Source organism: Melanaphis sacchari, unplaced genomic scaffold (genome assembly GCF_002803265.2).
Source record: "Melanaphis sacchari strain LSU unplaced genomic scaffold, SCAv2.0 Contig174_pilon_pilon, whole genome shotgun sequence".
NCBI lineage: Eukaryota > Metazoa > Arthropoda > Insecta > Hemiptera > Aphididae > Melanaphis > Melanaphis sacchari.
In genome coordinates this window covers 31,773-44,956 of record NW_020270814.1, presented here as the reverse complement: position 1 = coordinate 44,956, position 13,184 = coordinate 31,773, and the positions used below count along the sequence as shown (strand labels likewise).

General features: G+C 24.2%; 1 protein-coding gene across 7 annotated transcripts in view; it reads right to left on the bottom strand.

Moving 5' to 3' along the window:
• LOC112592420 (obscurin) overlaps positions 1–13,184 on the bottom strand; it is a 57,748-nt gene that overhangs the window by 18,101 nt on the left and 26,463 nt on the right. For 5 of the 7 annotated variants that reach the window (XM_025336457.1, XM_025336451.1, XM_025336455.1 and 2 more), the window contains 15 exons: positions 8,563–8,655; positions 7,687–7,851; positions 7,324–7,464; positions 7,094–7,256; positions 6,906–6,986; positions 6,376–6,648; positions 2,648–2,875; positions 2,459–2,545; positions 2,015–2,257; positions 1,810–1,951; positions 1,560–1,744; positions 1,253–1,495; positions 754–1,165; positions 402–689; positions 54–338 (listed from right to left, as the gene is read on the bottom strand). In XM_025336457.1, coding sequence (XP_025192242.1) covers positions 54–338; positions 402–689; positions 754–1,165; positions 1,253–1,495; positions 1,560–1,744; positions 1,810–1,951; positions 2,015–2,257; positions 2,459–2,545; positions 2,648–2,875; positions 6,376–6,648; positions 6,906–6,986; positions 7,094–7,256; positions 7,324–7,464; positions 7,687–7,851; positions 8,563–8,655 — 3,029 coding nt within the window. The remainder of the gene's footprint in view (positions 1–53; positions 339–401; positions 690–753; positions 1,166–1,252; positions 1,496–1,559; positions 1,745–1,809; positions 1,952–2,014; positions 2,258–2,458; positions 2,546–2,647; positions 2,876–6,375; positions 6,649–6,905; positions 6,987–7,093; positions 7,257–7,323; positions 7,465–7,686; positions 7,852–8,562; positions 8,656–13,184) is intronic. The other 2 variants (XM_025336453.1, XM_025336452.1) reach the window with 2 other exon arrangements.

Below are 13,184 nucleotides of genomic sequence, written 5' to 3'. Positions count from 1 at the left end.
GTAATTTAATATAAATAATTTTTTTTTTCATGTTTCTATTTCCATTATTTTACCATTGAATTGATGATTTAGGATAAGAATTCAATTTTACAGTAAACTCTACGTTTGTATCCCCTTCAACTGCTTTTGTATCTGTTAAAGGAGTTTCAAAAATTGGTGGACATTTGACCAATAACATTCCTTCGCTTGTATTTTTTCCAGACTCGTTGCTTATCTCACACGTATATTTGCCCGAATCCTCTCTTGTAAGATTACTTATTAAAAGAGTATGAACGTCTTCTACAGCGTTAATCTTTATGTGTGTTTTATCAGCAATTAACAGTTTGTCTTCAAAGTACCTGAAATATAAAATAATATTATTAATTTGTTTTTTGTGTATTCATTATATTAAGCATTTTTACCATTTTACTTGAGGTGGTGGATCTCCTTCTACTCTCACGCTCAATGATACATAATCACCTTCTAAAGTTTCTACTTCTTTAGCTAAAGCACCGATAAATTGAGGAGGCATTTTAAGATTAATTCGACATGCATCAGATATTTGACTAAATTGATTAGAAGCAACTACTGAGTATAAACCAATATCTTCCATTTTACAATCTTGAATGATTAAGGTATAGACTCCTGATACTTCATCGGTGACATATTTTATCCTATTTGACTTCTTAATAACTTTACTATCTTTATACCTATATAAAATTTAATATTTTATCAACAAGTTAAATTTTTTTATAAAAATGTGTAATATTTTACCATTGCACTATTGGTTTTGGGGATGCTTCAATTTCAACTGTCAATGTTATTTCATTTCCAGTAACACCTTCATAGTCAATTAAATTTTTTCTAAATTTTGGAGCGGCTTTAATCAACAAGTTGATTGTTTCTGTATCAGATCCTAAATCATTTTTGGCAAACACTTTATATTCTCCTTCGTCTTCAACCTCAACATTTTTTATTACTATGGCAGCAATTTCATCTTCAAACATAAATTTAATTCGTTCATTTTCTTGTATTTCTTCATCGTTTTTAAACCATATTATATCTGGCAGAGGATCACCGATTACTTTAGCCTCTAAGATTGCTGTGCTTTGGATCTTTGTTTCAAATTCTTTCACGTCGGCAGTTACTCTTGGAGGATAAGGTAAGTTTAGTTCTTTAACAACTCCTAAAATTCATAAAAATTTAATCTAAATTTATAGATTTAAATGCGAAATGTATTATATTATTATAGCTGTATGTTATTTTATTATACCTTGTACGCTAAGCTCAGCACTACATGATATCTTTCCACGACAAGTAGAAGCAATACAAGTATATAAACCAGCATCTTCTGGTTTTACATTTTGGAATACTAAGGCTAACGAATCCTCGTCGTCCTTGAATAATACTTTAAACCGTTCTTCAGGGTTAAATGGCTTTCCATTTCTCAACCAAGTAAAATGTGGAGTACCATCAGGTACTACCGTTTGCATTCCAGCCCATAAATCTTTTTCATCTAAACAAATTTATAAAGTTATTCAAATGTTTAACTTAATCTATCGCATAAAATAATTTCTCACTAGTAACTGAAACATGACAAGAACACGACTCTTCGGAGTATTTATTACTAGCAATCACTCGATATTCTCCTGCATCTTCTGGTTTTACATTAGGTAAAACCATTTCATAGAGACCTTTTTCTTTATTTACTTCTAATATTTGTATTCTTGTGTCTTCATCAGATATTTCTTTATCTCCTTTGAAACTAAATAAATATAAGAAAAATTAAAATACTTTAAATTATTATAATGTAATAACCAAGTAATTTACAATCTCAATTTAGGCAATGGATTCGCTTTTATCTCAATCATAAATCTAGCATGAGTGTTCTCTAAAAGTTGAGTATCAGCAAGCTTGACAGCAAAAATTGGGGCGTTTGCTTTAGCTCTTGCTTTCTTTTCATCTGCTGAAACTAAAAATTTAAATGTTATACAATTCATGTTTATTTAATTTAATAATTAACTGAGTAACTTACGATTTTCAACAAATAGTAGCGCTGTACTCGTAGACTCTCCTAAATCATTTTCAGCTTTAACCGTATAAGTTCCCGAATCTGACATTATTACTTTATTTAATTGTAATTTATACAAGTTATTTTCTTTATCTTCTGTTATGGTAGTTCGATTAGCAATAGTATTTGGTAATGGCATATTATTTTTCAACCATGTGACTTTCGTGGCACCCTCAATTTCACATTCAAATGTTGCATTTTCCCCAACTGTAGTAAAAATAAAATAGTAATTAGGAAATAATTATACTTTAAACATATTTAATGCAGCAATATTAAGTTTAAAAGCAATTTTTTTTTTTTTTTTTGATGAACATCACATCATATTTTTCAATCTACTTTTGCTTTGGTTAAAATAAAAGCATATTTAAAAACAAATTTAAATTTGCGTTACTCTCACGTGTTTATCACCTGCAAGAGAAGATTCATAATTCATTGATCTTCCTGATTTAAATTCACCCTTAGTGTCCCACCATTCATTATACTCTTCAATAATACCTTTTCATTTAACGATATATTTTTTATCAATAATTGTATTTAATATGTTCGAAATACAGACACTTTAGACACTATAATTCGATCAAGTATTTGATAACTTACCTCCACGACTAGTTCCTTTAATATTGAGATGGAAATAAGGTTTTGAAACACCTTCTATATATTTTAATGGTTCGGATTCAATTTCTTCTTCAGCTGGCGAGGGAGATCTTTCAGGCGGTGGAGGCTCGGTTGGAACCGGTTCTACTTGTGGAATAGGTATTTCTTCTTTTATATCCTTTTCAACAATAACCTCTTCATGGGGAATTGGCATTTCAATCACACGGGGTTCTGAACAAATAATAATATCAATATTAAAACTTTACTTGTAAGTATAGTTATAAAATCATCAATTTCTTACATTTATGAATTGATAAAATATTTATAAATTATCGTCTTAGCGTTAGTGGAGTAATAATACATTAAGTACTTATTTATTATTATATTAATAAAACTTACTAAATATACTTCGCAAACAAATTACTTTTGCTTTTTTTTAAAAAAATATTTTTACATCACCATGTTAAAATGTTTAGTATAACTAAGATAATATATAAATCAATAAAATATCATATTAAAATACATAAACTTAGTGTAACTTTAATGGATGAATTCGTTCAAAAATTGTCTTCGGCTTTTATTCTTATTACATAGTAATATTATGCTTACGTGCATAGAATGATAATATTTTTAAATTATTGAGATATTTGAAAACCGAAATTCAAATTGAAACAGAAGAAGATATTTACACGAAAATTTACAATTTTTTACCAACGTTAAGTTGAAAATCTTAACTCAAATTTTCAAACCTTCTGCCATTTTGTATATTATTATTTTTTGTACAAAATTATTATTTTATTTTTAATATTTATATTAATTTAATGTCAGATACAATTAATTTATTCATAAAATTCCACGTAGTATGTAATTATTAACAAGCATGATATTTTAATATGTGTGATTTTATTGGTAAAAATTAATTAAACTTACCGTATTATTGATTGAAAAATAAATTATAAAGTAGGTATCATTAGAAATAAAACCTGGTATACTATTTAAATCAAAGTCGTTTTTCGTAATTATTTTTTTTTTTTAAATTTTACACCTCTAGTTCAATGATCCACTGAATGATGTAAGTGTTAATGTAAAAAGTAAAATTTATAATAACATCAAATACATAAAAGTTTTAGTTTCCATGAATAATATTTTTAAATTATAACAAAATAATTATAATATTGTCACTAATCATTTAAATTTCGTCCAAATTAGAATTTAAAATGTCTACAAAAAATAATTATCATTATACATTTTTTAGATCTTATGATTTCAGTATGAACTATTTACGACGAATCGAGTATTGAATCTTAAAAACTTACATACAAGATAAAAATTGTAATGAATTTTTAACTACAAAAGAATTTCTAATTTTTTTTACAATTTTAACGAATTTTGTCTACATTTTAACTTTAAATCCATTTAAAATTAAAATTGTACTTATATATTTTTAATATTTTTATACAGATATAAGAATAATTTTTTTTTAACCTTGTATTAAATTTTCAAGAATTTTGACTTTGTAAATAATTTTTTATTGAAATTTATACAAAATAAACTAAATATAAACTCAAAAAGGGTAAAGGATTTTTGAAAATGTAAATATTATTTTTTTGAAAGTAATAATGTAAACATTTAGTCAAAATTTTAATTAATTATTGTTAATTATACTATTGTATTAAATTTTCAAATATTTTTATCCAGCAAATAATTTTAAATCGAAATTTCTTAAAAAAATCTAAAAAGAATTTTCTATGCCTATAAATAGCTCAAAAATAATCAAAATACTTTGAAAATTTTGTTTTAAATAGAAAATAATGATACGAAATTTTTTCGAAAACTTGAAGTTTCTACGAATATTCGTTTTTGAAATACCTACATAAAAAAATAACAAAATTGGATTTGCATAAAAATTTACATTTTTTTAAAAAATTTTTGTTTGTTTTTCCTAATCATAAAAATGAATATTGGTAATTTTAAAGTTTAACCTTTCTAAAGTACAAACTAGATCCAATTTTGTATACAATTCTCCTCCCCTCATGTTTGAAAATGTATTTTATTAACAACTTATCATGTATCTACTCATACCTACACTAAAAAAAAAATTATATCATGAAAAAATTACAATACATTATTGTTTCATTTCGAATCTAAAATGTATAGATATTGTAAAATACAGAAATTTTTTTAAATCATTTTTTTAAATTAAAAAAAAAAATATAGAAAACGTCTATGTTATATAACTGTGATTTTAGCTAGAAAAGAGCCAAATATAAATTTTTAAATTAGATTAATTATATACCTCACAATAATTAAATTAGTTATAAATATAAAATTGGAGTTACCACAAATAAATTGCTATTAAATAGATAATTAAAAATATATTTACAACAAAAATTAAAATTAAAAAATAAATGAATATTCCTACATAAATAGTTAAAATTTAAAATATAATATTCATTATTTTTTAAAAGCAATATTGTAACATGTAAGATAATAATAAATTTAGTATCTTATATATTATATAAAAAAAAATATTAATTGTATTATTATAAACCTACTAAACTTGAAATCAATTGTTTTTTTTTAAATTTTATTATAAAATATGTTTTTCTTTAATTAAGTAGTTTAGTCTAAGTAAATGAAAAATATTTTATTTGTATTTTAGATTTAGCTGAGTGAATAATATATTGATATTTTATTTTACAATTATGTAGATTGTGTAATAGTGTTTGTTATCTTCTTTCAAATTATTAAAAATGATTTAATGTCATTTTAATCTTAATTTTTAATTAAAAAATTAATATTATTTTCCACCATAATTATTATATATTTTAGATTAAAAATTTTTAGACATCATATAAAAATTTCATAATATTTGACTCTTTTTATGTTTATAAAAACATTATAATTTTCGATTTTTTTTATTTATTTATAAATTTGTTTAAGAAAATAGATTAAAAATTGAATAAAAGTTTTGTCATTAGTTGATTTTAAGACGTTTAATAGCTATAAATAAATACATAGAAATAATTTTTTTTATAAATTCTAAAGTTTAATGTTTTTTTATAATTTGTCAAAGTAACGCAAATTTTAAAATTATTTTGTAGTTAAAAATTCATAAAAGTTTTAGCTTTACCACCAAAGGCTCGATAATAACTTTAATAATTTTTTTAAGGAAATTAATAACATATAATAACTATTTTTATTCAAACAATATTTATAATTTAAAAAATATTTTAATTGTAAAAGTTTTAAAAATACGAGTTAAATTAATCATTTTTTATACATAATGAAATTTTTAAAATATTTGTAATATTATTTAAAGATAAATTTTAAATGGTTATAAATAGCAAAATATTTAGAAAATTATAAAATATCTAAAAAATGTTCTTGTAATTTGTCACAAATTTCGTTTTTTAAACATTCAAGTAGCTCTTCTCTTAGAATCGATGTATAAATTGTTAGGTTAGTTTACTGAGGTTTGAAAAATGAAGGAATGATATTATTGGTACATTTTGTATTCTTCAAATTTTTTTATGAATATTTTAATAAATTTTTAAAATATATAGACAATTTACACCACATTAAAATAAACAATAATGTACCTAATACTTATTATGTAAGTATTTTTCATTTTAAGTTACGTGAGAAGAAGTACCTAACTAATTGTTGACACTTTCATGTTTCAACGGGAGTTAAATACTATCAAATTATTAACTTGATTATAGACTAACCTTCAACTTTAACCTCGGGTTCTGGAAGTTTCTTAGGTTCAGGTGGTGATGTGCATTCAAATATTGGTTCTTTGGGTGGAAGTGTGAGTGGTGGACGTTTTGGCTCCTCGACGTGCTTTAACGGTTTTGGCGCTAATCGTCTTTCAATGGGATCTAAGCCTTCTTCAATTTCTTTAGAAATATCTAATTCAATACCTTTAAGTGGTTCAAACAAATCTTCGTCCTTTTGTTTTTGTACTTTGATATCGTCACTGTTGTGTTCAACATTTGTCACTAAAATATAAAATCGTTGACTAAAAACTTATAAATAATATAACGATAAAAAAGAAGCTAGTACAGTTTATTTTATATTTGTACTAAATTATTAATAATTTAAAGCGCGTAATACTTATTTTTAATATTTTGAAGCTAGAAGCAATTTTTCAGAATGTTAGCTATTTAGTAAATTGCATTTACTATTGTTTAAAATTGTTAAGGATTTATTTTATATAACTACAATTTAAGTATACGTGTAATTTATTTTTATGAACCTGTTACAGAAGATTTAGAATTTTCTGTTATAGATACGAATTCTCGCTCCCAAAATTGATCTTGTAAATCTTCTTTTTCACCTTTTAACCGATAATCCCATTACATAAGATTTTGTTTTGATGTTTAAATTACTTTAACGTATAGTCATTAAATTATTATTTAAAAAAATAGTATATTTAGCACTTACGTAAATCGTTTCTATGTTCTTCAATTTCTGTAATCCACTGATCCCGACTCAAATCTTCATTAGCCTTAAATGTGAAAGGATAATTTCCAACTTCTCCTAGTCTATGATGAAGTACCCATACACGCTTGTTGTCTGGTGCTGCTTGTACAGTAACTTCAGGTAACTGTAGGAGTAAAAATAATATTTTTGATACTTTGGTTTATTATTCATTTTAAATACTACTGTATTACTCGAATTATATCTTTTAGAACAAAGACAGATTTATCTTCGGATATTCGACGAACTTTACAGACAAGGATTCTAGATTTAAATAAAAAACAATAGCGCTGATGTCCTTTAGGGTCTTCGGCGTCTTGTACGTAGTACCATCCCTATAATTTTGTAATAATTACTTAAAGTATAATGTATTTCAATAAAATGTAAAATTTGGTAAAATGTTGAGAAGTTATAAACCTTCAGTTCACTATTAAATTATGAAATAACACACAAAAACACATGTTACAAATAGATAGCAGAAATCCACCGACTGTAACATAATTTGACCTTCGGTGATATTTATAAAACTTTGAAGATTAATGACGTCGTTCACTTACGTGTTTTAATAATCGGCCCAATTTATGTATAGTGCCATGAAATCCTTCAATATTTGTTAAAAATTTCGTGTCGGTAAAGCGATGTGGAATTGATAACATCAATTCAAGAGCTCTTTCTAAGTCAGTAGTATCTTCTCCTATTAGTAATGAATATTTAACTAGTTCCTAATAAAATGTTAAATACTAATTAAACATTTTGCTGCACGTTTTTCACAAATAAGCTGATAAAAATAATTTATGGAAATATTTTCTTCTTATTAAAATAAAATAACAACTGAAAAATATTTTTAAACTATTAATTGTACAAACTATAATCCTGACCATGGTTAAACTGAATTTTAAATTCTGAGAATAGCAATACACAATTAATTTAATAATATTATTTAAAACAAATTAGAAATATGCTTTTAAGTACATAATATATAGATAATTTTCAAACTCAAATAACTCAAAAATGTGGTAGCAAACGAGTGAGTACCTATTAAAACAATATGAAAGTTTATTACACAATTTTAAGATGAATTTAATAGTTAAATAAATAATATAAGTACGTATTTGGAAACAAATATTATTCATATAAAATATGTATATTTAATTTTTATTTAGAGCAAAGAATGTCTACATTTAATATTTTGTATCCTATTTTTCATTGAGAAAAAAAAAATAAAAACTAATAAAATACAATATGATATATTTATTAAACGCTTTTAAAAATTATAATTATAACCAAAAACTTTCTTTCATTAATCTTGTGTAATATATTTTATTAATGTCTTATTTCATTGTTGTTTAAGCATCATAATGTATAATTATTATGTTACCGATTTTTTTTTATTTTTTGTTATATTAAATTATATAAAGAGCTTAATGACCAACCTTAAGAAGTAATTGATAATCGTTAATTCGCTGTATTGGTAATTTCAAGTGTTCCGAAAGAGCTTTGTCATCACCAACTTTCAGTCTCTCATCCTGAAATTGAAACAAAAAGTGAACATTTAATGTTATAGTTAATTTTTTTCACTGGTGACCGAATTTCGACCCGACAACAGACGGTGTAAAAATATACTGCTGATGAATTTTCAGAAAATCGTCACAACAAGTGTGAGCGTTGTATGTATAAATAAAAAGTAGTCTTCATAGCTCTTCCGTTATAATCACGTATTTAAAATAGCGCGATTTAAAAATAAATAATCGCACCACCAGTTCCCTTGCGATCTATTAATTTTGTTTATTATAATTTAATTAGATTTATTCAATTTTGATATGATTATATAATACATACGGTTTTAAACTTGTTACATTCAAGTTGAATAGTCTAGTAAAAATAATATTTTATAAAATATCAATTAAATCACAATTATATTTCAAAAGCTGTTTAAAATCGAAACTACATCTATATTATTTAACTAACATTAAATACAATTTAAGACATTTTTAAATTTTATTTTTAATCAATTATTTTTCTAATTTATTTCTCTGCTGACAAATTACAACAGAAACGCATTAAATCAGAAAATGTTATTAGATTGTCGTATAAATATTAAATATCCATAATATAATAATATATATTTGATTTTATTCACACCATAAAATATTTTATTTATTTTATTTATTATATTGCCAATTATTACTCAAAAGTGGAAGCCCGTTTCACCTATGCCATGTAATAGTATTCCCATAGCTTAGAACATTACAACATTAAATTTTACTAACTTATTTTTTGTTTTTAATCATGCGAGAACTGAGGTTTGCATTATTTAGAACAGTTGCAGGCTATAACTTGCTATTACTGCTATAATGTATACACATAATTATCATATATGTTATAACTTATATTATTATACCTAGTATTATTATATCAAGTCTGCCAAAAGCGAGTGGCGTTCATCATTAGTAGATATTAAATCGCCTCCGAAGGGTATTTATAGTTTTACTTCACTGGTATATCTTCTTACTTTACCAATAATTTTTCTCATTTGACATTAAATTTATTCAACTCCAATATCCAGCATGGTCTATTATAGGATATAGACATCTTTCATTGTAATCATATATAATAAACAGTATAAATAATTTATGATGAAACGGTGAATTAGATATTATGTACAACTATATAGAACATTTAAATCGTACATCGAATAGTTTAAATATACGTTTGATATGTGTATTAGTTATTTTTTAATGAATTATCATCAAATCGTAGGGACGCATGGACATGGAGCAGTTTAAAATAAATGCTTCCGAGAGAAATAAATTTTATTAATTAAATCACTGTTTATTTGCAACAAGAAGGTACATATAATAAGCTGTTCATATTATAGTTATACATCTTAGTACTTGGTTCTATTATTATGGTATATTTATATAATATCAAAATAATTTTTCACGCCCGTTAGAACTACGTTAAACCTTTTTAAAAATATGTAAAAGTTGTAAAAAAATAAAAATAAAGTTAATTAGTTCACGGACTTATATGTAAAGATTAACAAAAAATGGCCTAACGTTATGCCAGTTTATGTATTAAAAAGATTATTTTAAAATATTTTAATCAACAATGGGTAGGTTTAGTGTTTAGCATTGTAACGATGGCCAGGCATTTGGCCAGTTATTTTTGTTGTAAATTATTAGTATGTCTTAGTAATAACTAGTAAGGGTCGTCTACATTGATAGTTTAAAGCTTAAGTTTGGATAAAACTTTAATTTGTAGGTACTTTTATCAAAAGCAATTAAAACCAAAGATTTTTTAACTCAGTTAAATTAATTTTATATGAGTTAGTGAGAAAAAGTTAAAATTCACAAGTTAATTTAAATTTTAAATAATTCAGTTAAGTTAAAAGTTAATAAACAATATTTTTAAACATTTTATAAAGTTGAAAATCAATTTTTTTTTTTGTTAATGTTTATAACACTAACTTATTTTATTTATTCATTATAACTTAAAACTATGTAGGTAGTTAATACAATTTTTTTAAAGAGTTCTTCTTTGAAAAAAAAACTTAAATAAAATGAAATAATTCTTGTGACAATATTATTACTTTTTTATTACATATATTATTATTTAAAATAAAATTTCCTATGTATTATTTTATACTTATAATATTTATTATTTTAATTTTTCTAAGATATACTTCATAGTGAATATTAAAGCATTGCTTCGCAATCGAATAACGGTCATAAGTTGTAACAAACCTAGATAGATAATATAAAATTAAAGGACGTCACAACACTAATTTTTTTTTTTAATTTAATTTTATTGGTGTATTATTATAGTCAAAATAATGAAAAATGTTTGGTAAAAATCCGAAGTTAAAAAAATGATTATTCTATGAGATAATGAGAGTTGATGAATAGCTGTATGACGTCATAGAGCCGATGAATGAGCAGCCGCCTATGTTTTACGTGAAAAAGTAGTTTGATTTACACAACGATTTTAATAATTTAAAATAGTATTTCAGAATTTTTTTTTTCATAACCCTAAGTATATTTATGTGTTTAAGACGGTGGTGGGATTTAAAATTGAATATATCTTGTTGCTGCATACAAATTATAAATTATAATTTAGTAAAATTATTGAATTCGCGATTCGTGTCGTATACTCGTATAATAACCAAATTTTACACAATTGACTATAGTAGTTTTATCTACTGTAAAAAAACTAGAAAGTAATAAGTATATTAAAATTATAATTACACCAGTGTCATAAAAAAATGTATTTAACGATTTCAATCGTTGTGTTAATCTAGACACTTTTGCATGTAAAACATACGCCCATACGCCACTGTTCCGACTTTGGCTCTATGACGTAACATACATATTTTGAAACGCCTGTATCATTGAATAATTAGTATTTAAGTGTGAGACCCACACCAAATTTTTAGTTAAAGAGATATTTTAAATCCAAGCAAAGTTGTTTTTAGTGTTGTGATGTTCTTTAATCATAATACCAAAAGATTTCATATAGGCGTCTATGCAGTTCATACTATGTGTCTATATCATACATAATATTCTGTTTGTAAAAAATCCATAATTCACTATTTTTATATTATAAATACCTTTAAATAATGAAGTAATATTATCATGGTAATTATATAATCACTTGATGGATGAAAATTGAAAAAAAACACCGGTTTTATAAATTACAAAATCATAATAATGATACCTTTGAACCAAATGATTTTGTTGTAATGATAAATATACTAATAGAAATGAAAAAACAAAAAAACATTAAAGATTTAACTTAAAAAATAGTTGGGTTAGATCATTTGGTTATTATGTCTACAAAGGAACTTTTTCTTGAATCATTAATTATTAACAAGGTGAGTTTGTATAAATCCCTAAAATATATCATAGTTAACAGTTCTGACAGATAAAGTCAAATTATTTCCTTTAGAAAAAATATTATAATAGTACTAAATTGATACTGTAGAGTGTAAAATGAACAGAGATTTGAGCAGTGAATAAATATTAAAAAGCAACTAATACATTAACACATACCCATTTAATTATTATACAAATTAATAAATCTAAAAAAGAACGCAATAGGTATGCTATTTATCCCAAAAACAGGAAATACTCATTTAAACATTTTGATTATGTCATAACTTATGTTACTCTAATTTTTTAAGATTAGAAAATAAAACCATCAATATTTGATTATTCAAAACCTATATTTCATTTTTTTAGCTTAATTAATAGCTTGACTTTATCTTATTATTATTTAACTTATTTTATAAATATAAACCTTATCGAAAAATGTATGAATTTTTTTCCCGGTGGGTGTATAATGGTTTGTGGTATTTTGCACTATAAAAACCTTAAGAAATATCATACTGTCTATTTCCAGCAAAGGGATTCTGCAAATGGCAGCTAGCCAATACTGTATAGTTCTTATATCTAATAACAGTAAACTTTACGAAATTATTTAAGAGACTATAATAATTGTAAAGTTGAATAAAATATTTAGAAAAAATTTATACTTTTATAAATCAAATAATGTTTATGTTTTTATCTAATTAAAATTAAACTTGATTAGTAATTAAATGAACAGGTATCAATATATTTGCGTTACTTGAATCATTCTATAATTATGTAAAGTCAGAAGGTATCTATTGTAATATTTTTTTTTAAATAAAATATTTTAGCCTAAGCTTATGTGAAATTTTGTATTACATAATATGTAATTAAGCATATTTAGTTTTAACGGTATTTATTTCAGGGGCGTATCTCGAAGTGTTTTTAGTGGGAGGGGAGGAGGAACACTGTTTAAAATTTTACTAAAAAAAAAAAAATCAAGCGGGCTAGAGACATAGAAAACAAAAAAAAAAGGTCATCAGATAAAAAGGCTTAAGAGCCGCCAGTGCACAAGAGGTTAATTATCTCAATAATAAAAAAAAGTATCAAAATCACGGTGAATGGGGGGGGGGGAGAGGTAGGTACGAGCCTCATGGGCCTCCCTTAAATACACTCTCATTTTATTTTGTACATGGTTTATATATATT